General features: G+C 33.6%; 2 protein-coding genes across 2 annotated transcripts in view; one reads left to right on the top strand and one right to left on the bottom strand.

The window, feature by feature from the left end:
• The window catches only part of LOC125071209 (phosphofurin acidic cluster sorting protein 1), a 129714-nt gene that overhangs the window by 91496 nt on the left and 10373 nt on the right, over positions 1-27845 (top strand). Inside the window, exons 2-6 of the mRNA XM_047681329.1 lie at positions 17688-17915; positions 21160-21253; positions 23806-23965; positions 24725-24864; positions 25737-25880. Coding sequence (XP_047537285.1) covers positions 17688-17915; positions 21160-21253; positions 23806-23965; positions 24725-24864; positions 25737-25880 — 766 coding nt within the window. The remainder of the gene's footprint in view (positions 1-17687; positions 17916-21159; positions 21254-23805; positions 23966-24724; positions 24865-25736; positions 25881-27845) is intronic.
• Positions 29-10672, bottom strand: LOC125070925 (NADH-quinone oxidoreductase subunit B 2-like; the record flags this gene model as incomplete). Its single annotated transcript, XM_047680943.1, has 4 exons — positions 29-145; positions 356-581; positions 4132-4259; positions 10475-10672. Coding segments are annotated over 4 exons (669 nt in total), but the record flags the coding sequence as incomplete, so codon positions are not given.

Here is a 27845-nt window from a genome sequence, read left to right as displayed (position 1 = left end):
ATAACAATGTATGTACAATGGTAACCATTCAGTGTCGATACCATGTCTGACACATACGCATCCGCTTCACCTTCTTCTGCAGTTGCAGCATTCCGTACAGCAACGCTTCAGCGGTCGGCGGACAACCTGGCACATATATATCGACCTGAAATAGTACGAATCAAAGTATATAACAAAGTCCCCTGCCCCGAACTGTCTTACTGTCCGTCTTTCGAAAACGATAAACTCAGAAACTATTTATTGGCATTCGCCGCGTCGAATCCAATACCAATCCTAATTATAATTATAAAAGTTCAGTTCTTGACCAAAATTTATTCAATATTTGAAACATGTAAAATAAGTCCAGTAACTATACCGGGATTATCCTATCAGCACCACGAACAGTCGAATACGTATAGTGGTAGTAACCACCGCCGTTTGCGCAACTACCCATCGATACCACGAAACGGGGCTCAGGCATCAGGTCGTATGTCTTACGTAGGATCGGCGCCATCTTGTTGGTGACGGTGCCGGCGATGATGATAACGTCAGTCTGACGCGGCGTACCTCGGAAGACCATACCGAAGCGATCCATATCATATCTAAAAAGGACACCACAATATCAATAAGTAGTATTATAATGCCACTTAAATTATTTATTAATTGTTAAAGTTTAAATGTGTCAGGATGACGTGATGTACGGCAAAAAAAAGACGTAATGAGTTCTAGTAAAGTACCATCAACTCACATTAAACCGCGCGTGTCATACAAAAATGCATTTAACGCAAGCATTAGGTTAAAATAAATATATTCCAAAGGTAAATAAAGATTGACATGCAGTCGTGACATAAATGTGTTAATTAGAAGGCTTGCGCGCTAGAGTACGTAATTAAGCGGAAATGCTTGACCCCAGACCTCTTTGTTGAAATACTCAAGTCAGAAGCCAGAATGCCAGAGCTCGGCCTCTCGTTGCCTATTTAAGATCAATTTGAGAATACAACTTAATTATTTTGTATAAAACATTTGATTACTACATTCTATATAGTCATATGTAAAATTATATTGTAATGTTTGTTACAATTTTTTAATGTAGAAGGAATTTTTGAATGGATATGTTATAAAACGTTAAAATTATTTAGTATATATATATATATGTTCCGTTTTAGGAAACGAAGATTGTCTAGGGTGTGTTAATTGGATGGTCTGTTAAGAATTGCTCAAAGCTTTTAGTATCATGAAGAAAAGGCAGTTGAGAAGAAGTTTATGCCTCACACGATATAAAATACCGGCAACGACTGTTTCTAGATTGGAATAGTGATGTTTGGCATAAGAAACAAATAGTAACATTTGAATCCAATCATTGTCAAGTGGTTAGGTTATCGCATATTATATATAAAGGCTAGAGATCACCTTTGTCAGGATTAGCCACGATTTATGACTTGTGGATGCAATCGTATAACAAGATAAAACGTCAAAATCAATTGTATAATCAATTTACTTCTTCATTAGCATTAGCAGCCCGAAAATGTCCCACTGCTGGGATAAAGGCCTCCTCTCCCTTTGAGGAGAAGGTTTGGAGCATATTCCACCACGCTGCTCCAATGCGGGTTGGCGGAATACACATGTGGCAGAATTTCGTTGAAATTAGACACATGCAGGTTTCCTCACGATGTTTTCCTTCACCGCCGAGCACGAGATGAATTATAAACACAAATTAAGCACATGAAATTTCAGTGGTGCTTGCCTGGGTTTGAACCCGAAATCATCGGTTAAGATGCACGCGTTCTAGCCACTGGGCCATCTCGGCTCGAACTTACTTCTTCAAATATAATAAAATTCAGTGTTTAATCCAAAAATCTAATTAAACGTCTCAATAATGACTTTATATCACAAATGAATCGAAATTAACAAAAACTATCGTAGATTACACGGGTCAAAAGCGATTCGTCATATTTGTGGTGCATTTACGATGACGGTTTCTCTTTCCAGTTGAATGCCGCCATTATGTCTGCGCTAACCATCCACACGACGCTCCTCTAGATTTTGACAGTGACGGGTAGTTGTCAAATCTAGTTCCGACGTAATTACACATATGGCGCTACGCATGCGCTGTCATATATATAAAATATTTGTATATGTATATTTGTAAAAAAAAGTATTAATACTAAAACAATTATATCGTTAGAGAATAAGGAATTACTATAATTATGTGTCCAGCGTTTTTAATGATAAAATATTTTTTTAGTTAAATTTAGAAACTGGGTACATTTTATGGTACCCAGCGATTTATTTGATTTGATTGATCAGCGATCATTTATTGTTATAAGTTTTCGGCGTTCTCGATGGTTACTATTTAATTAATTAATTGACATACTTTTGTTATTTAATTGGTTGCAAAGAGAGTAAGCCGTACAGCCGATTCTTCTCGGTGTAATTGATATTACAAACTGATGTTAACTTAATCTTTTGGATATACAGTTCAAAAAAGCTCGTGGAAGCGTACTTGAATAAAATAAATGTACTTATTTTCTTTTCATTATCCCTAAATTCATTCGGCACTTAAGCTTTGCATTAATTTGTTTTGGGCATTTAAATTCGTTGTAAATTGAACGAGAGTATAATTAATCAAAAGGATATAAATCCGAAGGGATAAGGGATCCCAGGCTTGACAAGACAATGAAACGATTCATAACCCCTGCTGAATTTTATTCGTGAAAAAGGAATTTATTTTAAAGTTTGTTTCAATAAAATAAAACATATTTTATTTAAATAGACTTATATAAAAGTTCAGATTGTATAAACTAACAACCTAATCGGTTCGGAATATAGATTCTTCCGAGAAGAACCGTCATGAGATTTTACCATCACTTAAATTAATTTGGTAAGTTCATCAATATAAATAAATAAAAACAAATATTGGACAACATCTCATACATTACTCTGATCCCAATGTGAGTAGCTAAAGCACTTGTGTTATGGAAATCAGAAGTAACGAAGGTACCACAAACACCCAAAACAATATAGAAAACTACTGAACTTATTCTACATCGAGTCGGCCGGGAATCGAATCCGGGAGCTCGAGAGTAGCGTACCCATAAAGACCACGGAGGTCGTCTCATAAATAATATATATATTTTATTAATTTAATCGGCAAGAATCTCAGTAGTTAAACTTTTTCACCGATTAAATATTATAGGTATGCTAACAATATTATGTGCTCGTATAGGAATAAAGCAAACTTTACGTCTACGTTTTTTGTGTCAATAGAATACGATGATTATATACACAAATGCATATCATTCGCTAAATATTATTATATATATATACATATATATTATACATATATACCGGTCGACGTTCACGGTTACTGATTCGTAGCGCGAATTCCTCAGGATCGTAGCGCGAAGTTGTGTAGCCTATCCGCCTCGATTAAATGATATTTTAAATAGCACAGGTAATTATTTGCAATAAAATAAGCATAAGCGAAAAACCAAAAGTAAACATACAAATCTGTAGATATTTAACAATAGTTACAGATTATACAATGATACTCGTGATCGTGAAAAGGTGTTGCATGTCGTAACCAGATTCGGTTTCTGATAATGATCTCATATCGTTTACTCGGTTCGGTATCGCTCGCTTCACTAACCGTAGCCGTGAAATCAAGGTGATTGCGTATTGACAGCGAAATATTAAGTAAATATTATTATACAACTTCAATTCTTGAAATAGCATTACATGTTGTATATGTGATGCGATTTTTTTCCATCCATTTATTGTATGAATTGAATGAATTTACTCTTCTTATATAATACTAGTTTTTGACAGCGTGTTTGAGGGTCGTAAGTGGGGGTACGTAGTTCAAGTAGTAGTTAGGGTTCAAAGTTGCCTCAAACCAAATTTCATCATCATGAATGCCTAACAGACAGATTGAACTATTTTTTATTCGTATTTATATCAAATTAAATAAATAAAAAAAAACTCACTACTGACGACTACTCATGAGTACTCATTAAATTAAAATTTCAACATTCATTTAAAAAAATTTAAATCTTTATCAAATCTTATAGATTTAAAATTGTTAGTTGACAATCTTAAAAATTAGTAAGTACACTTATATTCTATAATAAAATAATTATCGGTAGTAATTACCTAGGTCCAGCATAATGCATCATCTCTAAAGCGCAGCAGGCTAGGCCGAAAGTAAGGGGCCAAAGGGATCCTCTCCTGCCCCAGTTAAGTATGTCATCAATTCTAGCGACCACCCATTCTGCCTTCGACTAAAAAAGGCAAAGATTTTAACGAACTCTCATTTCAATTAAAAAAAAATACATTATAATATTTTCATAGTATATGATAAGTTCATAAGTCATATGCCTTAATTTTTTTTGTTAAAGACAAGAATTTTTGGTAATCGTACAGTCTATGGGTTATGTAGATAGACAGTATAGATCAATATTTATTTTATAGATACTATATAGATATGTATGTATATGTTTTTTTTATGTAGTATTAGAGACTAGCCCTAGCCTCCAATACGGTGCTACGTCATAGGATGTCATAATTAATTATATCATTAATAATATCACATTTTTATTATTATTACATATTATAAAACCTAAGTTAATATTATTTTATATGGAATAACATTTAATACTGGCATGTAACACCATTTCTTATTTTAAAAATGATTGTGAGGATTGTAAAGAAATATAGAGAGATTGGAACATCTTTGTAAAACATAATTTTATTTTGCCAACCCGAACTACTGAAATTACAGTATTTTTATATAAGTATGTGCATATATTGTTAATTATTTTTTTATTACCGCCTTCACGGTTTTCTGTTTGACCTAAAGGTTGACTGGCAGAGAATGCCTTCAGGCATTAAGTCCGCCTTTTGTTCCATTAACTTTGTGGTGGTCAATAAAGTATTTAAATAAATAAATAAAATGTAACAGCACTGGCTCACTCAACCTTCAAACCGGAATACAGCAATACTAGGTATTACTGTTTGGCGGTAGAATATGTGATGAGTGAATCGTACCTACCTAGACAAGCTTGCACAAAGCTCTACCACCAAGGGAATAATTACTTAGAGATGTTCAGAAAGTTCAAATAGCTTTCAATCGTCTAAAATCGAGTCAGATTATCGCGCTATTAAGTTAATTCAACATTCTCTCCGTTCCATTTTACGCTAGAACAAAACTTAATAAAGCTCATTATTTAGAACGAAGAGCGTTCTAACGTTGTATAAAAATAAAAAGTCCGAGATGGATATTTGTAATCCCATTTCCACTACATTGTAATCACGTACGTGATATAAAGAATGTTGTAATTTCTTTTGTTGGTATTTGTGCTGTATAAACTAATTCATACTTTTTATTTCTCCTCCTTTATCAGATATTATATAGATATGATATATAGGTATATTAACAACAGCGATGAAACTAAATATAGGTAATGAGTGACAGCATGTAAGTGAAGTCCACGGCTGGACAATGGACTGCTCCTTTCTGAACATAAAATTGAACACAATAACATGAACATCATTAATTGCCTGTTAAGAGTCACATGTTCCAGCTACTGAGCCATCACGGCTCCTGAGCCTATAGATGCTTGGTTATCAAAATAATGGGCTAGATCAAAAAATATTTTTTTATTTTGCCTTATATATAAATATCATACGGATAGACAGTCTTTCCCTTTTGAGATAAACTTTAAACGTTGATTTATCGTAGTGCTTCGTATACGAGACCATCTCAGAATTTCATCGGCGATATAACTTAAATTATAATTTACACAGTATGACAATATTTAAGTTTGAAACTTACAAAATAGCGTTTCTATCTAAATTTCATGACTGAAATTTTACAGTGTGAATCATTAATTTATACAAAATATCTGAAGCGACAAAGATAAAGACGAAATGTTCTTTGGTAACAAAATCTTTTGCAAGTCTACGTTATGGGACTGGCTGTTTCGGATTTATAAGATAAACAAATTTAAATAAATTTAAATATTGTAAAAGTGTCATTTGCATATTTTAGAGTTTGATGCTTGATAAACGAAAACCTAATCACAATTAATTCGCCAATAACCTTTGATGCGGATATTATTTTACAGTATCGTTCTAATCTTGGGTAATGGTTTTCCTAAGGGTTATTTAAAACTAATTCCAACTCGCTGGATTGGTGGATAACTGGATGTTCTTATAGTAAAATTTAATTCGACTCGTACAAGTTTTCAAACGATATTCTCCTTTACCGCCTCGCCAATCTCAACGAGAACAGCCATTATGCAAGACATATTGTAGTATATAAGTGTGTGAACACAGCACTCTCTATTCCCTCATAATTCAATGGCACGACAAATTCGACATGACGAAGTTGAGTTCGGGTGCAGGCGTAACGGTTTTACGTACTTTTCGAAGCACGGTATTGTACACGCTTCCAAATATAAGATTCTGGGTCGAGACAGAGCTTTTCGACAGAAAAATCCAATTACTTTTATTCGACCCGGGGTTTGAATTCAGGACATCGGGGTATATCTGGACTAACTAACTAGTTCTACTGCTGAAGGATGAAGTAAATAAATACAAACTTATAAATGGAAAGTATTAACGGTATTTCCCCGATCATCGCTTAACATCGTTGGGTCCATTCGGGATCATAAATATTATGAAATATGTACAATTTATTTACATATGAAAATAAATTCCAGTATACAAACACAAAATCATTAAACGTGAACGGCAAGCCGTTTACAAATCGTTGAAACCGTTCTATCGGAATCGATTTAATCCCGGATTAAATAAGCAACGTCCGAGCTGAAATATCGAGACAATCTCAACTAGTAGAACAATCCACGTTTTGCTTTGAAACTGCAACATTTTCTAAAAAAACATAAATGATTTTCGGCTCGAGGTGACGAATCGAATTTGTGCGCGGAGGGAACGTACCTCGACAAAAAATATAAACTAAATAAATTATAATAGTATTATTTCTGAAACCGTATGTTTAACTATGAAATGTATATCCAGCAGACCGATAGAATAATGCTTTGTCAACGTGCCTCCAATCATTATTTTATCCTTCAAACCGGAACGCGGCGGTATAAAGTATTGATGTTACTGGTAGAATACATTGATGAGAGCGTTGTATAGATACAACCCTCTCATCAATGTATTCTACCAGTAACATCAAGTACCCAGATAGATCTGCTAGAAGCCCACGAGTTAAAAATAAAAGAATATTTGAATTTGCGAATGTAATTATTTAATTGACTTTCTTTCTTAGTCACAATAGAACTGTAATAAATAATAATATAAGGGAAAGAGAGTATTGATTAATATGATTATTTCCAGGAAATCTTAACCTTTTTAAATTCGAAACACTAAATACAACTAAAGAATGACTGGACTTTTAAAACCTTTTGTATATACCGTGATCGTGAAAGTTATTTTATATCAACACTGACAATTTCTAAGATTGGGTCTAATGTTGATAGCGAATTCCCAATCTCGTCCCGTCGTCCATTAGCGAGATGGGTGGGCTTACTCCAATTTCTTACGTAATTGAATTGGATCAGGGTGAGTTCAAGGTGAATACCGCGTTAAACAGTACACACGCTCACACTGTCCGACCTTTTATTTCAAATTTAGAACATGCGATTTTCGTTTTCAAAAATGTAAAAGCTGTACCATTCATCGAATTGATCTCCTCTTAAGGAGTTAGACATACGTCGGTCACCTTGCTCGATTGGTTGCTACTGATAAATAGGCCGCACGAAAATCTTACACAGTCTGTGCACTGTATTTGCACAGCAAAGTGTTACAGGTCTGTAGCACAAATTATCGTCTCACACTGATTAATTAGGCGACAGAAGGGTTGTATCACGTTTTGCGCGTTTTAATTACTTAATAAAATAATTAAATATATATATTAAAAAAAATAAACCGAAGGTTCCCTTAATAACGTAACTTGATGTTTATATGTAAATAAAAATAAAACTGATAGACAATAATTTAAGTAATCCGACAAACGTTTTTCAGGGCAGTGTCGGACTATCGAATTGGTCGGAATATATATTCCCCTATAGTTCGGTTTTTTTTTTGTTAAAGAGTAACTTATAATCCGACAAATTACATATCCAATGATGAGATTCTATATGTTATACTCTGAAGTACCAATATACTTTTACAAGAAATCAAATTCAAACTAAAAACTCTTCGAGCAAAATACTGATGGCGCGTAGTTGTAACTCGCTCAATCATGCATTATCGACATTAGTGAAGATCAAAAAATATTAAATAAATAAAGACGTGTTGGATTGCAGAGGGTGCCGGATTAGCCATGGGCTGGATTACTGAGAGTCCGATATATACAAAATAATAAAACCCCCGTTAAAGACAAACGTCTACGTAAATTCGACAGCTACGCCTTCTGTTTTAGAAAGGTACGCGGAGCTCAGTTTAATTATCTTTCTTTCCATCGTTCTCGCTGAGCTGGGATTGCTTGCCTGTTGTCCGGATTACACAGTTCTCTGCACTCGGATCCGTTCCTACAGTTTACTGCATAGTGTTTTCTGTTCCTACGTTACACGGCATTTTTCCTATCGTATGGACGGATTCGTATTTTATTTTATCGACTTTATGTATGTTGTCATCCATATTTTTTGTATATCTTATTGTTGTTAGGTCTTTTGACGCGCTTCGAGGTTAAGACTGACTCGTATACCGTGACGTCAAACGGTATGATACTCTTATTTTTCATTTGATAAATTGCTGTAATGTTTATGAATACATTGTTTCAGCGAATGTAATTTTAGATATGTTTATGAGTTGAATAATTTTCTTCGTATTATTTTATTATGTTATTGTTATGATAATTGGCAAACGTAACTTTTGCCTTCCTAAAATAAATATGTAACACGTATAACTGTCCTATTGCAAAATTTGATAAATAAATTCCTAAAATGTTTTCAACATTGTATGGTTAAGGTAAAGTTAAATTTCAATTTCTTGAATTTTTTTACGAAATATTAAATAAATATAACAATATATGATGTTTGTGTGATTTAATATAAGGATATGTTTCTTAAATTCTATACAGAAACTCTCGAGAATTACATAAAAAACAAACATCGTCAAATATTCGCTAGTTATATTTTCGATGCAATCGTTAAAAATATAAAACAAACCAACCATTGTATGAGCTAAAAATAAAGAAGCACGCAATATATTCAAATAAAATATTCAAATTATTGTCATCTGAATGTGTACTTTAACGACAAACAAGTTAACGGCGACATCGCATCGCGGCGAGTGTCGACTCCACCCCGCTTGGCGATAATACATTCATAACAAACATAGTGTTGTAAATTCAAATTTCGAATGCCAATTAACCAGCTATTTAAATTATTTATTGAACAGCTGTTTATATGACGAGCTACATTGAAAACAACGCCGACTTATGTATTCATTCATTCATTATATGGTCAGCACCTCGTAACAGCCTGTAAATATACTGCTGGCGTAAGTCGTCTCCTTTTGAGGAAAAGGTTTTGATTCCACCTTCCTACTCCAATTAAGATCAGTGGCAGAATTTCATTCGAGCCGGTTTCCTCGCGATGATTTGGTAACCATTCAAAATGAATTATAATAACGAATCAATCTCATCTCATATATATACAGCAGCTCTTGTTCGGGTTTGAACCCGAAATCTTCTGTTAAGATTCCTGTTTTTTTTTTAACTACTGAGCCATCTATGTATATCAAAGACGAATAAAAATGCAAAAGTAATAGTACAAATCTTGGCTAGTACAATTTGTTGATTTCCTTTCAACGCACCAATGCGCTATTTTTCAATCGAGAATTTCTCCGGCATACATAGCCGGGCCCAAACCACTCGAGCTCGAACTGGAGCTCCATATTTCTCCGTTTTCCATTTTATCCGACTCTATTTTTATTTTTATCTCCTGAGCAAATTCTCGTTCGCCGGCTACGGGGATTATTCAAATCGTCGAGGCAAAAACGTTTGTATTAACATTCTTTAATGGCTTGACGTTTGTTTTTGGTTTCTTGGTTCTTATTTTAAGCTAACTATGACCCGCGGTTTTACTCTCGTTTTATATTATAATTTAATTTAATACATACGTTATCTTTAAGTTGTTACAACATTTTTGCTGAATTTAAGACTGCCTTGGATTACTGCTCATTTATTTAATTATTGGTAATTTTTAAGCGTTTTGAGGGTAATTGTGGTTTTGGTAGAGGCCGTTATTTTGAAATCATAGGCAGTCACTTCAATTTTATTAATTCGTATAGATATTGTTACAAGGAATCAAGAACGTTACAAAAATAATTTATGTATTAAAGACTACAGTTATGGATTAATCTAAGTGATTTAAGTTAAGATATAGTAATCATAATTTTCCAATCGTACTTACGAGTATATTTATTAACAGACTTATTTTAAAGAAAGAAAAGCATTTACCTGACCCTTGTAATGAAACGGCGAGTATCGTCGTTTTTCACCAACTTTATATGATTTCGAACCGTGTAAGTTAACCGGGGGTTTCTTCTTCGTATCGCTGCAGTAATTCCTTCGAATATCTTTGTTCGTATCAAAGAGAATGTTGAAATTCTTGAGGATAACATTACATCCAGTCGAAACAACATTGAAGCTCGGGGTTTTGTTATAAAATTGCAACAAACTAAAATGAAATTTAAAAATTACCAATATATATTCTAGGAGAAAACTGTGTAAGTGTTGAGGTTCGTTTATAATATGAGACCTTTTTATGTTTAATGTAATAAAATTCAGGCATTATTTATCGATTGATTTACAAATTTAGTACCGATAATTCAGATCACCTTCGTCCTTTTATATACGCACTGCAAGAAATGTAAACTAAACCTTACACCGACATAGATATTGATTACTGCTAACCATGTTATCTAAGATATTATAACTTTTGTACTTAAGTAATAACACCAGCTCGTTCTCTTGAACCGGATGTTTGGCGGGTTAAAGCAAGATAGCATTATTTTTATTGTTAGCCAAAGACAAGGAAAAAACTAAGCAGAAATAAAAGTCTTCTACTGACTTTATATACCTGAACATATTTATTTTCTTATGTTATATGGAATGTATTGTTTTGTCCTCTTATACGTTATATATTGTATTGAATCGCTTTGGAATTTTTTTAATAACGTCACTTTGATGTTTGACTTATTCGTTTGTCAGACGCGTTCAAGTCGCTGCGAAGGTTTTAATATGTGTTTCATGTTATTTATTTTCTTATTTATTGTAGTAAAATTAAATCAACGATATCACAAAAGCCATTACATTGAATGACAATTCAAACTATTATATTTATTCATTCGATCTTTGCATCAACTGAATGTGATGGCAGATTTGAAAGCAAAACATGGGTGTCTTTAAACTAGGGAACTTTTTGATAAGCGTAATCATCAATAGGCGCCTCAACCTATACGATGTTGAGGAACCAAAGGCATTCCCAAGAAAGGAGGAGTAGGAACGTTATAGTCTTCCAAATCCTTTCAGTTCACCCATTTACCTGTCCACCGCCTATATGAAATTAAAATATATATACCATGTTTATTTAAATATAATACAGGTATATCATTATAGTTATAATATATTTGTATATCATAATAGTTATTTCTCAAAAATTTAACGAAAATATAAAGAGCTTTCCTTTAACCTAATTTCAGTATCATATTTATAAAAAAATGTATTTACTAACGAATCGTTATTCAGCGCGCGTCCCAGGAAGCTCTTTATTATTCCACGACAGGCGAGAATTTTCCGTCATTTTTCTGTACCGAAAAAAAATGTTATATCAAAAATCTCTTTTGTGTTCGGCCCTCCATTGTAAATAGTATCCATCTCGAGACTCATTTCGAAGTTTTGTGAAACTGTAATAAGGAATAATTAATCAAAAAATTTTACACGTTCAGAAGTTTTCTTTAAACAAGGATATATAACATTTCATGATTTTAACCGTGTTACTTACGTATCTTTCATTATGGGCTGAATGAAGATTCAATGGTTCTTGTACAGGCAATCTGTGTTAAGACTAGCTTGTTCTAACTACTGGGCCATCTCTTTTTTGTGTTCATATGCTACCTCGTGCTCATTGATGTAGGAAAGCGTCGTGCGGAAACCTGCAATACTACCAACATAGATTGGAGCATTTGTTCTCCGAAAATGAGAGGAGGTCTAAGCCCATGAGGAGGATGGTTGTAAGCTGTTAGTTTTAAATTACTAAAAGATCATTTTTTTTAAATATATAAAGAAAATATAATTATACAAGCTACTTCATTGTTGTATAAATGTAAATTCTTCCTAAACAGTTGGAACAGTTTGAAGCTGTGATCAGGACGTAAATAAAATTCTTAACAATCAGTTATTTATAACATAATTTTCATTTTCTTTTAGCTTCAGATATTTCGAAACTTATTCAACTAGGACATCATCCTATTTTGTCTCATAATTTGATCTCAAAGCATATCTTACAAGGCGTCAAAGTGAATTATGGCCTGTGTCGCAGCGTAATCTCCTTCGGTGGAGGCTGGATGACGCTTGTGATAAGCCTTCATTGTGTCTGAGTAAACAGCGTTTAATTGATTAGGTTATACAATATTCGAAGCAAGAGCATAAGCGTCCTCTTCAGCTATTAACTATCGGCTAAGATCATGTCGATTAAATATTGACTTACATTATTGGATAATTCTTCCAATTGAATCCTCAATGTGGATTTCGGGAATTAAAACGATTTATGATATTTCTTTTTATTGTTAGTTTCGCATGGCATTTCGCCTGCCTTAAATTATTTTATGCTGTATTTTCCATAAAATATTTCTACGTCCTTTAGGTTTCAGATTACTTATATATATTAAAATTCATTTTGATGACATATATATAGTTACTTTTAGATTCATAATATTAGTATGATTTAATAAGATAAAATGGTCTATATAAGCATTGAACTTTGATCGAACAGTTAAAGTATTGAGAGACGAAGAGGAATAACTTTTTAACGGTTTAACTTTACCGTCGCATAAACTGCTTCTTTGTTTATTTTGAATGAAAACAATAAATACAGTCAGATTATGCGTATTGTTAAATATTGATATTCTCTTATTTAATGAGATATTCTCAAAAACTCTTTAATCCGAAGAAAAATCATTTTTCTCTCTCTCTATGTCATTATCCATATCACAAAATGAAGAGGGTCAATCTTCATTTTGTGATAATCCTTTCATTTTTGTTTTTATCATTTACATAATAAATAATTTCCATAGATTCTGTAGTTTTTAAAGATATTTTTATTATTTTCTGTTATTTTATTTTTGTCCCACGACTTATCTTTCTAAATAAATTGAATATACGGAAACGGTCGCTGTAAAGTTTGTTATAAGTATCTGTAATTGAAAAGCGCGGAAATATTTTACCATAAACATTAAAATCTCATTAAACTGTACCTTAGAACCTCGAGTGAGCACCATGTTTTATTCGTAGTTCCTTTTACTAACCAAACTGACTTTCTCTTTGACGCCAGCCTCATTAAAACCAGGGCCTAGAGTAGTGAATAAGTGGACGTGACACAATTATGTGGCATGAAAATGAGGCGGTAAAATTATGTACCAATTTAAAATATCTTGTGTTAGAATGTCCGTAAGCCGCCGGCCACGTTGGCCGGCTTTATTTATTTCCTCGGCGTCATTTACACCGTGCGGTGGACACAGATTATTAAGCAGAAGCGCTAAGACGTGAAGTTTTAAAAGCAAAGTGTTTGCCAAAACGGAATCACCTTTAAGTTCCTTTTCTAGAAGACATATTTAACTTTGGCCACGTCTTATCACATTTCGTAAAGTTTTGCTGTTGATTTATTTTTCGACGTTAAATATTAATTTCTTTTGAACTATATGTCTAAAATATTAAATTACATTTGAATATTTGTTTAATTATTGTCGGCTGGTAGCTGTTTCTTTGTCTAGTATAATATTTTCTTTGAACTGTTTATTGTTCTTTAAATACGTTTATATGGATTCGAACAACATTGTGCAGAATGACAGCTGGAAAATGGAAATAGGATATCTATATATTTTTTATTATTAAAATTAGTAAAAAAAAACACCAACATCGAATCGTTTATAACCCATTAGTGTCCTATATGTAACGAATATTTCCTACTATGCCGAAAAAAATGGATCATATTACACCATAAGTCAAAATTCCTTTCGACTTATACGCGTTAGAAAATTATTGCTTTCGTTTCCTCACAATGAGCCGTGTTAGAAAATTATTGATTTCGTTTCATATTCACGTTGTATCTCACGACCATAAGTTAGTATGTACGCTTTTTATTCACTCTACCATTAAAATAATTGACCTATCAAATCTAAATAGGTATACTATTATGTGGATCTTACCAAACAATTAGACTTTATGTAACCATTTTATTATCCGCTTTAAAATTCAAGAACCTTTTCGTTATTTAAATCATCGACATGACGTAGTGAATGTCCCCCCCTGAAACTCCCTGGGGTAGGCTCAGAGCCGTAACCATCCATCTATAGTACCCATCAAAGTGGAAAACTACTATTGCAAGCGTTAGAATCCCACATAATCGAAAGGATAGATATGCTATTTCTGAAAGTTTCCACAGCAATAAAAAAAAGACGTATCATAAAATACATTGAAAACAACTATTTACTTACTTATGAAGAAGTTGACTCTGTCCAGGCGCGGTACATAAGACTGTTTCTATTTATTAAAACTTCACATATCGGCGTTAATTTGTAACCGACGTTTAATGCTATAATTTACATAAACACGACATAGTAGTTGTTTATTCTATGATAGCGTAATTAGGACTTCGTGGTTACCGGTAATTTATACGTTGTATGCCCATTCAGTACCATGCACGTGTGGCAGGCAATTATACAGGAAGTAGACGTCAATAATTCCACCATAATCTATTAACGTGCCAGTTATTCACCGGTACTACTTGTTTAAATACGTTATAATGAAATAACAATCATATGTTTTTGTAGGATGCGTATATTATTGGCATAACAATAATTCTGCATCGTTTGCAATAATAATTCGAGTACAAGAACGTAAGTTTTACATTAGAAGGTCTATGTGGTTCAAACCCGGGCTAGCTCGTACTCGGCGGTGAATTCTTAACCGTTTATCCTAAATCTTTTATTACTGTTCAAATGATATGTACCGAATATATTATTTCATAGTTATCGTGAGAAAAATAAGAGTGATTAAATGTTTATCAACAGCTGTTGCGAATGTTAAAGAGGCCGACGTAATGTTTTTAAGAAAAAGAAATATTCGTTTTACTGAAGAAGGCGTAATAAATCCTTATAACGTCTGGCGTCGCGTTTCTTTTCATGTTTTCGAAATTTATGTCAGAAATGTGAATTCAGGGCGCTTTTTGATTTTTATTTGAGCTGGTTGTATGCTACAGGGTGTTATGAAATTGCTTCGACGTTTCGGAAATAGGGTTAAGTTCTGTCAATATTTTCGGTAACTTGCTATTTTTAAATTTTGAAAACGTGTGCTCTTTGTCGCTATGAATGTTTGAAATTAGACGCAAGGTTCTACCTACACGTTTTGTTTTGGAAATAGGTTATATGTGAAGATTATATTCTGTTTTATCAAGCAATCATGTCACGACCGGAGATAATTCAGGCGCTGGACTTATGTTTTAAAGTAGTTTCACAATGGTGTTAAAAAAACAATTCCCATATTCTGAGCTGCTACAAACTAATATTGGCAGAAAATCCAACTTACTTTTTTAAAATCAATTGTTTGTTCGACCCAGGATTTGAACCCATACATTCATGACACGTGCCCTTGTTTACACTTAGGGGTCAGTCGAATGGAATATTATTCCTGGATTTGTTTACAATGAAATAGGATGTGAGAGTGAGTGAGTGTGTGATCTGATGGAACACTGGTATCAGTCATTTGTTTTTGTTCTTTTGATATTGGAATCCTTAATAATGACGGAAGTAGATATGTATGACGGAGTAGCTTGTCTCAGCATACTTTTAAAAAACAAGACGTCAGCATAGAAGTATTCTTCTTTGATTTGTTCCAAGCTGAGGAAGTCCGATCGCTTCGACGGCTCAAACAAGCCTCTCGATACCGACTCACGCTCGGTCTTTTATAACAAAATTGGGTGGCGGAACTATTCACTCATAATACCTATTTATGGACGGTAAAATATTTCAGGATATTTTAACATCTCAGAATTCACTAAATATTATTAATTTAATAATCAAACAGTTTTCAATCATTAAAATAATTAAAATAATCAATTCCGGCAACGTGTTTTTCTTAAATACTTGGTTTCCAGCCGCCATGTACATATTCTGTACTAAATACCATTATGAAACTTTACGAAAATATACGGATTCCAAATTCAAAATTAGTTTGGCAAGAATTTGTAAATTAATCTTTATTTAAGTTTTCAGTGTTATTTACTATAGCATCAATTTTATTGGCGTATTCGCCATTTTTTCTTATTATTCATTAAATACAATGTTTGTAGTGTAATAAAACGAAATTGGGCTCGGTTGTTTGTTATTTTATTACGTGATTATTAGACAAATATATGGTATTACCTTCATGATTTTCGTATATCTTAAGAATCTACTTAATAAAATTTTAAAATGACTGAATAATTAAATTCACATTTAAACCGCGCATCTAGCATTAAGACATTTTGCTCAGGAATTCCTTTTGTAACGTAGGTGAGCACTAAGAATAGATTTTAATTTGTATGGAAATTATTTCCATTCTTTTTACTTTTTCCTTCCAATATTTAACTTCTGTTAATTTGTCAAGGACAACAGTTAAAGTGTTTTGTAAATTCATCACCTAAACGGGTGTAATTCAGGATGAAAAATTGTAGGAAAGTTCGTCATTTCTAAAATTAGAATTGATGCAGCGAAAAAACAGTTGATGCAGCTTTGTTGCCTGAGGGTGATATTGTATAAAAAATCGATATAATAAATATGAAACAGGTGTTTTGGCTTCTGACAGAGTAAAAGATAGGTTATAATGTTTTTAAAAGTCACCTAAGAGGGTGAAACTGGGGTTGAGAATTAGATGATCTTCATTTTCGAAGTCATAAATATGGTAAACTATGTCTAGGCAACTGTATATGAGATAAAGACAGTCGTTACAGCGATTTTAATATCCATCCCATGAGAGAGTACCTAAAATATTCGATGAAAGTTAGCATGAAAGTTGGAACCCGAACTAAATTGGGCGACATAAAAGGTAAAAGGGGAATTCAGGTTACCAAAAACTCTCATACTAGAGAAAAATTGGTCAGCTTTTCAGTGAGATATCCATCCATCGGGCAGTGTGTTAATCATTTGTAATTTAATCATATAAAATGTCTTACTAATGTTTATGTTTATTATACCGGTTTTGGCCGTTACTGATATTTGTATCAATGTATTTAATCAATTTCGAAAATAATACATGAAAGAAAACAACCAATTCAATTGATACAAATCGAAAATTAAAAATTCTGCCAGCACGCACACTAATTTGCCTTTTTTTGATAATTTCACTTATATTGAAACTTACATTTAATGCCATCGGTCTTATAATAGCTAAACACTAATAGTGATTGTCATTTCAGATTGTGCACACTCCGAGTGACGAGGTTACGCGTATGTGGCGCGCTCGGCGAAGCAGGCGGCGGCGCTGCGGGCGGGGCCGGCGCCGGCGCGGTCACTCTCGCGGCACGTATGCACAGCAGCAAGCGCACGCTGCGGTCCAACGACATCACTGTGCCGCCTCTTGATGTGGAGCTGGACCTCTGCTTTTCACTGCAGTATCCGCATTTTGTGAAACGAGATGGAAATAGGTATACATTACATAAAATTATTATATTCTAATATATATGTATAAGCAAAATACCACTGACTCATCAAGAGATCTTCGAAACTATAGATTCGATTCAGTTGAAATATAGCACAGCTACTCCTTTCGCGACGTAGACGCTCACTGAGAAATAATCTAAGGAAATTTCAACTTCAAGGGAGGGAAATTGTGTAACTAACTTTGTATGACTTTTACCCGTACGAAGTCGGAACGGGTAGCTACAGTGCCGGCGTTAGGGAGAGACGCAATGGAGCGACGGCCAGGGAGTCAAATTTTAGGGGGCGCCAAGATCTGGAGACTCCTGCATCCTTCTTACATACCCTAAATACCATAGGCATATGGTTACAGTCTTAGACCTTCGATCATACTGCAATTACGCTCGCTACGTACGAAAAAAAGGGTGTTCCATGTTTTCTACGCACCGTCTTTGACCTTCTCAGTCCGACCCTGGTCATATAAAAGGGCACCGAATGTATGTCCATCCCGGGGCCGCCTAGTTGGTTTAGGCCGGCCCTGGGCGGCTATTACAAAATATAACTAAATCTCGACACTTTATTGTGTTCAATGTTTTTTAAGCAGATTGATGTACTTGGTTTTTCAGACTGGTAGTAGTCTTATTGTCACTCTATCAAGAAACAGTCTATATATAAGTCTCCTTTTGGAGGGATGGTTTGGAGCTTACTTCAACCATGTTGCGCCAATGTCTCTATTAGAATTACGCAAAAATTTCCTGTTCTAAGTTTAATCTTATCTGATAAGACTTGCTTTTGTTTCTTTTGATCCTGCGAATTTAAGAAGTATTTGAGTATTTGTGTGAATGTTCTTATATGATGAATTAACCTCGCATGTCTATATCTAAATTATTATTATAATATATTCTTAAAATATGCGAGGAGACTTAAACATTTTCGCCAATAAAACTGCATAAAAAGTAGATGGGTGTAATATAATGAGTTACGTAAATCGGAGACGATTTTTTATTTTATTTCTTTAATATTTATTTAACTTTCTTGGCATCGTATCATCCACGAGGCATAAGACAACATAAAAACAAAGTCGTTCCTTATTCATTGCTACAATTTGCTCAGCTTTATGAGTAAACGTACTGCGTAATGGTGTGGTTCAAATGTTAACAGCGCAATGATATTTTAAGGTCGAGGTTAACACTAATGGGGTTTCCGCCAATAAAAAGTATGGACGAATCTAAAGTTCTATTTTATAGCCGTTCTCTGATGAATATGTTACGATTTTTTATTGATTTACGTCATGAGTCTTTCTATGATAAGATTATGGTTGAACGAAAAATTTTACGGGGAATAGACTAAAAGTACTTACACGATGTAGCTAAAGTGCCTTCAGGTATTAAACTTGGTGAACTAAAAGGCTAGGCAGTAAAAACAACACATTATTATACTTTCAAGTGATTGTTCCAAATTAATTTGTATTGCGATGTTTGTAATTTTCCTCCTTTCAGTTTCTCTAGTATTAGTATAGTTATTTAGTATTATTATAATGATTCGAAAAATCCAAATCAATAGAATCAGGCGTTTGACGCTAAGACTTAAAAAAAATAATTTCACTTAATGGATTTCTAAACATGGACGTCATATTAAAATAATAATTTCATAAACGCCCTAGTATTTGTTTTTTATGACTCTGTCAGAGTAGCAAAATAAGAGCTCTAAGTTTTTATACATTTCTGTTACAAAAATGCTACCTAGAAAAGAAAATAGCGGTGTTTGGGTCCCGTTCTGCCTTTTAAAACTGATACATTTCCATTTTAATGATAATTTATATGATGTTCTTACTCATCATTATCTTATTTTTTTTGTTTTCTGAAAATAGGAGTTTTTTTGGAAACATTGCACGATGAGGACTTTAAATATTGTTGCTTGTACGCTCGTACCAGTACACTTACATATAAACGTACGCATACGTATGTGTATCGTACATTTTATGTAGTATATTCGAATTTTGACCGCGATCATCCCTTTTTATGGTCTCGTCCGACTTTTCGACAGAGATACTAGGTCGGATCACATCGCGTTCAAAATCCGAATATACTAGTTGCTCGTCCCGACTTCGGGTAAAATTCCTACACAGTAAAACCTCGTACTTTTAAATTGAAATTTCATAAAATCCTTTTCTCTGGAAGAATATTTTATTAAGTAAACTTATATTTCAAATTGTAGCTTTCTAGGCTCAAAGTTTTGGCTGTGCTTTGATAGTCAGTCGGAACGAACGATATACCTAATAAGTATAGATCAAAATTTACATATAACCTTTTGTAGCCGTTGGATTTATGAGTGACGTCACTAAATAGCGCGTCACCACTTGGGATCTGCGACCCTGGCGGCCGCCCTAGTCGTCCAGGAGACAGCTCTAGCTATATAGTAAAGAAATAACATTAAACCCAACGTCCTCAGTTTTATATTGGTCGTGGGTACAAACTGATAAACTTTATACCGTGCATAACACATGGCTTAAAATGTATGTTACAAATGAGGAATGGGACTGTTAAACCAAAATAATGTTTTATAGCGTTCGGTCATTCTGGCGCGTTAAGAATTTCCGACATATAATTCCAGTTACAAGTCCATTTTATGGTTGTTTTATTGCAAGGTATGCGTGTTTGTTTCAAATTGGCTCCCTATCTGTGATCTATGGAATCTCACCATGGCGGAGGTCGTTCGTGATCCTGAAGCATTGTCTTGATGGATTCCAGCCCACACTAAACTTTACGACACTATGAGAATAAAATAATTGTTTATTGTGAATATGCAATGTTAAGGATTTTTATTGTGATAAAAATGGGCGTTTGCGAATCAATTTTTACCTAACGAGGCAGACAGACAGTGACGGTTTGGAACAGATAAGTTTGACATAGAAATGTTAAAACATCCCACTCAACTAAAAACAACTTTTAACGGCATTTGTTTTCTGTCGGTGAGATATATTTCATGTATATTTCTTGTATTTAGAAAATATTTATAAAAAATAACGAGGGGTTTCGTGGGACATCCGACTTGGAACGCAGTTGCTTTCGCTATAGTAACTAAAATAATGAAACGGCAAGAAATAAAATCGTTATTAAAACGCCATGTGTAATATTTTTTAGAAAACCGTTTTTTATAATAGAATAAGAAGGATTGGTCGCGTAAAGGAACTTCGTTTCAAAGAAGTTTCCTGGTATTTCTTGAAATGATTTAAATATTATTTTGTTGCAGGTTACAGATAATGTTGCAGAGACGCAAGAAATACAAGAATCGCACCATACTCGGGTATAAGACCTTGGCGGAGGGTGTCATACGAATGGACCAGGTATGGACATTACGCGTTTAAATCCAACTTTTGAATATTATTTAAATGTTTCGTTTATTCTTTTTATCAATCTAATGGCATAGTTACTTAAATGATAATTTGTCTCCATAATTCGTATAAGTTTCGTCTTTTAAAACATACTAATACGAACAGTTCTGGACTTAAATGTTATCATTTTTTATTTATGCCAGACTATCTGGCGCTCAAGAACAGATGAATCAATAGACCTTCTAAATTTAAGAAAAAGGGTAATCGTAAATCAAAACGTCACATTTTTAAACAATACTTATGAAAACAATAAATTTCATATTCAATAATATAGTACAATGCACTCATTGACAAACTCATTGCCAGATCCAAAGGCGACTTTAGTGCTTCCGACAATCTTAAAAATCAAGATTATTGTAACATAAACAGAAAAACGTACAATTTACATAAGAAAATATAAAAAAGTTAAGTAACCGCCTGCTAATGTATTGCTGGTCAAGGGCCTCCTATCCCTTTGAAGAAGCATATTTTAAACTTTCTCCACCACGCTGCTCCAATGCGGGTTAGTGGATACACGTGATATATTCCCATCTACCACATGCAAGCTTCCTTACGAAGTTTTCCTTTACCGCCGAGCTCGAGCGGAATTATAAACACAAATTTAACACACGAATTCAGTGGTGTTAGATTAAGATCCACGTCATGTAACCACTGGGCCATCACGGCTCTCCAGAAGATATTCTTATATCCCAATAATAAATACATATACATAACCGAAAGCGAAGTATAAAAGCAAGTATCTTAGGACATCGTTTATCATTTAGCGACCTCGCTCCTGTACCAGCTGTTAGTGACGCGAAATTGGCCATTTACTCGCGAGACGTGTAGGTTGTAAAAGTATTTACTAGGCTCATTTTCCACTTGATCGTAATAAGATAGAATTTATATAACTTTGTCTAGTACTATAGATTCACTTGACAATTAAGGTACATATAGATTAAATATTAACTTATAAAATATAAATATCTATTAAAAATAAAAAATAAAATGACTCTTAAGACGTTTAAAAGTTATGGTGGATTAAATAAACTCACATACATAGAAATATGAACCTCGCGAACACACACTCCTTTTTGCGCAGTCGTGTAGCCACGTGGTATTTTTATTAATCACTGCAACGACTTATATATTTTATTTTTAGTCCAGCACTGTGATTCTATAATAATTCACTTCGTGTCTCACTGCAATTTTGACAAACGACTTACAGTGGTATGCCATTTTGATACGCTTGATAATATATAAATGTTTTAAATATTAAAGTCAATGTCACATATAACAATCTGATATTTCACGTGCGTTTTCTCATGTGAGATTCGAGTATTTTGTTACAGAATAACCCTACTGTTCAGTATAAATGTTTAACGATAGTACGCTGTAGTGCGATTCCGTAAGAAATCACTTCGTATCTCACTCGTAAAATCTTGACAACCGACTTACAGTGACACGCAATTTTGATACGTGTGTCCTATATTTTTTATAATTAAAGTCAGTCATATCACATTCTGACATTTCACACTCTGCGGTTAGTTTCGAGATAGTTCTTGCAATACCTCTACTGAATACGTACTGTACTTAAAGTAATGAATCATGCAATTAAGGAACGCAATTATACGGTGAATTTATCATTAATTGGAGTGTCATTGTTAAATGTTATTTTCAAAGTAAGCTTCTTGTTTAGCTCATTCGAAACAGGATGAGAGAACCTAATTGTCACTGCTGTCGCCTCAACACATGTACATTTGTTTTGCTATATACACTGTATATACATATATAAACACATATAAACGATTATTTCGGCCCAACTTGATGTTAATTATCTTGTAAATTGACTTACTAATGCTTTAAAATATGACAATATAAATAATTTAAATTTAACAAAAGCACATCTGGTCGGATTTGATCTGTGCCATTTACTACCACGTAGTAAACGGTCTTAAGCAATACCCTACAACCAGTAAATTCTTCAAAATGAGTATAAAAATGAGGCGCTTTTGTTAGAAATATAAATCACCATTTAAAAGAGAAAAACACGACGCGGTGCTCTTAATAGGATTTATCTGAAATGTAACTTTGAAACAAGTTTTAATTAAATCAAAAGCTTAACGAGATAAAAACATTCTAGAAGTCTCAAAACATTTGAAACTTGGCCTCATGTTTTATTCGTTTTGTGTAAGTCAGTAAACGTGACTTCGTCTGTATTATTATTGTAAAAGTGAAATGGCGATTTTAATGTTATTATTAAAATGAATTCTGTTTCTGTTATTTTATTAAAGTCTCTAAGAATAAGCAAACGTAGTTCTTCGTGTGCTTCCAATGTATTTTTTAATTGTAAAATCCCTTCCATCCTAGTTGTTTCTATAATCAAGTTAATTAGAATCGAATTCAATTAAAATAAGTAATTTTCAGTAAAATCTATATTTGAAACAGGTCGTGCATTGAAATGCTCTTGTAATACATTAATTAAAAATAAATAAAAAAATATATTTGTGTTTTTTTTTGTCAAGGTGCTTCAACGTTCCATGGACATGGAATTGGAGCTAACGAGTGTGGGTGGCAAGGTCGGCGCTGGTGCCGGCCAGCCGGTCGCCAGGCTCACCATCACGGGCTTAGCCTCGACCCCTGTCGACCATGACACGAAGAATAACAACACTCTGCTTATAACAGGTAAATTACTCATGGTTTTATTTAGAACATTAGTCCCCTTAAAATGGGCGGTTCAGACGCATTTGTAGATTACGAAATGTTATTTAATGTGTAATGCTTCTTTATTGAATGAAAGAGTTTTGTGTATGTACTTTCACAGGTTCACACTTATAATAAAATGTTTGACTTGAAATGACTTTATTTTATAATATCTAGTTATATTTGTATATAAGGAGGTTATCGTTTAAAACGTATTTCATGGCACAGGACCATTTCACACGCATATATGTAATAAAGTAACCACCTGTAAAAATCTCACAGCTAAACAAAGACCACATATTTTCTTTAGAAGAAGGTTTGGCTCTAATTCCAGCACTCTATTCCTATGTGGGTTAGTGGATACAGAAAATGCAAAATTTTTATCTGACACATTTAGGTTTTCTAACGAATTTTTCCTTCATCGCCGAGCACGGGATGAATTGTCAGCACAAATTAAGTACAAGTAAATTCAGAGTCGCTTGACAAAGTTTGAACCAGTGATCTTCGCTTCCGGTTAACGTGTTCCAATCACTGGGTCACCTCCGCTCAATACTGAATAGGCACATATACGTTTCGTCAGTATAAAGGAAGAAAAGCTGAAGGGCCAAAATCGTACTTTTGCAAAAAAAAGTTTATCGTTATTTTAGTATATCTCATATCCAAAAGTAATATTTTAGCGTTTCTTGCTGTCCATTGATAACATGTCCTCAACATTAATTGATTTCAAATGTCTAACTCCAGAGCGAGGGTACTCAGACGAAGAGGAAGAAGGGGAGTTCAGTTCTGTGGAGGAAGCTGACGATTTGACGTACGGTGCGGCGGCGAGGAGGCGAACACATCGACAGCTGGCCTTCAACAAGGGAGACCTATCGTACACTAAGGTGAGGACAGCTTCGTATACCGTGCCAATAGTATGCCCAAGTATGTTACGTGATTTTGCCAGGTTTGATATCATTTAGATTAAAGATTTCCTTATCGAAATATTTGAGTAACACTTACGCTAGAATTTATTTATCATATATAATACATAGTTTGTACTTAAATAATAATAAAAATAATTTTCAAGCTAAAATATATTTTATCAATAAATAATTCTAAATTATTTAATAATTTTATTAATGCATGGTGTGAATTTTATTCAAGTGATAATGCTTTGCTTCGAACTAAATAAATTTAATAATATAATTAATCCAACTTAGCTTAACTTTGTTTAGAAGTCGCACTGCACGATGTTTTGATTAAAACGTAACAATATTATTATTAATAAAATGTAAAATTTAACTGAAAAATAATTTATTAATTATGTTTTTTTTAATTGTATTCATTCATTTATATTACTGTTAATTGCTACTTATTTTATTATAAGCTACTAAAATGCTATTTATTCAAGATTACTGAATTGATTTTGATAGGGTAGCCACAGATTGTTATTGTTCTTTTTTTATTATGTAAAATATAAAGTTGTATTTTTTATTAAATCAAATAATTATCGTATTTATATATTAGAGTACTTAAATATATTTTTGTTTCAAACAATTATTAAAGGCAAGCTAGACGTTGTTTGTTAGTGTAATGTAGTGTTTAATGCTTCGTGTGTTCATTCAATCTCTCCTGAATTTCATAGATTTTTGTCCGTCATATATTTTCATTGACGACATGATTTTTAAATATTTGCTTTTTCCGATTAAATGAACATCGTCCACCAGTAGACATAAGGTTAAGGAGCTTTGCCTAAACCGTTGCTTGCATACAGCTGTCACGCTCACGAGAGCTAAGCTTCATGGAACGAGAGAGAAAGATACAGAACTATATACGGTCCAAGGCGCACGACAGAGACAGCGATAGTGAGCTGGAGCACGCAGCAGCCAAGCGCAAGGGCAGCCGCGGAAAGCTGGCGGTGAGCCGGCACGCGATACCTTATACTAATAAGGATAGAGACGAAATTTGCATATCACCCGCCATGATAACTTTCTTATGACTCTTTTCACAGTTTCAAAAAGCACAGATAAACAAAAATATTATAAACATTGAGGATTTAATCGAATAAACAGATAAATTATTCTATTTTGAAGACTTAATTTACATCTCCTTCTGTTAAAAGAAACACGTGTAATGTTATTTTGTTTGGAAATAATAGAATGAATAATTTATTTGATACATCCGAATGAATGAACGATTGAATTTAAATTTTATAGATATTAAATTTCGTCTCTATCCTCATAGTTTGGTAGTTTGCCTTTCATTGTTTGCTTGTAGTTTGATCTTCTAATATTTGTTTGGTTTTAGTGTTTGTATAGTTAGTTATTTAGTAGCAGTAGAACTATGTAAGTATGCAAATTTACGAGGGCGCTTCGGATAAATTGAATTTCAAGTACCGAATAATCCGTTAAGACATTTTCTGTATTATAAATTGTATAATACTAATATGCCTGTTATTCTTTGAGTTTACACTTTTGTGAAATGTATTTAACCCGTATGAATTTTTAAACGTAAATGCTTACTACCATCTCTGGTCTCGTCTTTAACGAGGGATCATGGTATGATGATTGTATTTTCACACCAGATTCACACAGTCTCGTGCAAGATTTTATTTAATTGGCCAGTTTCCCGTATAATCCGGTTAAGGATTGGGTAGGGGTCCGAAAGTTAAACCAGCGTGAAAAAAGAGCTGCTTGCCTATCTTGGTATCGCATATCTCTTGCTTCCTGGATATACCACCATAACTTTTAAATTCCAATTCTCAAGGATTGATTAATTTTCCCATTGTTCATTATAAAAATGCCGACGACAGTATTCCAAGGGCTAAGATTGAACCTACAATGGTTCGATATTCATAACAGTTACGTAACGACTTAGCTGAACAGCAATCAAAGTATTATTGATCAATCAATTGAAAATTGCCAATTAAAACTCATACTCTGATTTACTCTTATGGTGTGGTTTGGTATTTGTGTGTATGTGGCGACTGCCTCGTTGGTCTAGTGGTTAGATTACGAGGAAACAGAACGCGAGGCTCTGGTGAAACATACATGGCCTATACCACTCATATAGATGTCTCACGATGTTTTCGTTCACTTTACGACCAAGAGGAACATCGGTGAATGAACTAAACACGACTAAGAGAAACTTTAATAAATTTGGATGGAGAAAACTCAAGCATTCCTTGCTCGGCAACATCTACACATTCCTCCCACTGAGCCATATCCCATGGTGAAAATACATTTTCTAATCAAAAACTATATTATCGCTAAATCTGACTGCTTTGTTTCTGAATGCACGAAGGCATGATCTTTCCTTTGAAGATATTCAATACGACGTATTCAATTATTTATTTTTATATAACTTAATATGGTTCTTCAAATATTGTGCGTGTTCTGTAATAAGGTGTTGGTCTGTCTTATATTTTACTTGTATAATAATGTCATTTTGTTGGTTTGTAGAAATGGACTTCTAGAATAACGTTATAAATCTTTCTTCGATCTTCGTAAACGTATTTTAAATGGCTCTTGGTATATTTAAAATACGTTCTGATTATTTTTGCAGTTGATACGTGTATATAGTCTCTTTAACGTGTTTACATACATCTAAAAATATGCATAATTTTGACAACGCAGTTTTCTCATCATGTTCAAGTGTTGTTCGAAATTAGACTTTATCTCATGTACATAAAGCACATTAATCAGAATATATAATTTGCTACTAATATGATATCATGTGTTCTCACTTTTCGCGGTTAAGATTAGATTACCTTGTACGCGAAATATTACGTCAGTTGATTTTTACGAACGATGGAGGTAGTAAAGCATTTTATTTTATTTTTTTACATTTAACGATGTATTGAAATTTGTGATTTTTAATTGTC

Source organism: Vanessa atalanta, chromosome 18 (assembly GCF_905147765.1).
Source record: "Vanessa atalanta chromosome 18, ilVanAtal1.2, whole genome shotgun sequence".
In the NCBI taxonomy this organism is placed as follows: domain Eukaryota; kingdom Metazoa; phylum Arthropoda; class Insecta; order Lepidoptera; family Nymphalidae; genus Vanessa; species Vanessa atalanta.
This window is presented reverse-complemented; position numbering and strand designations above follow the sequence as displayed.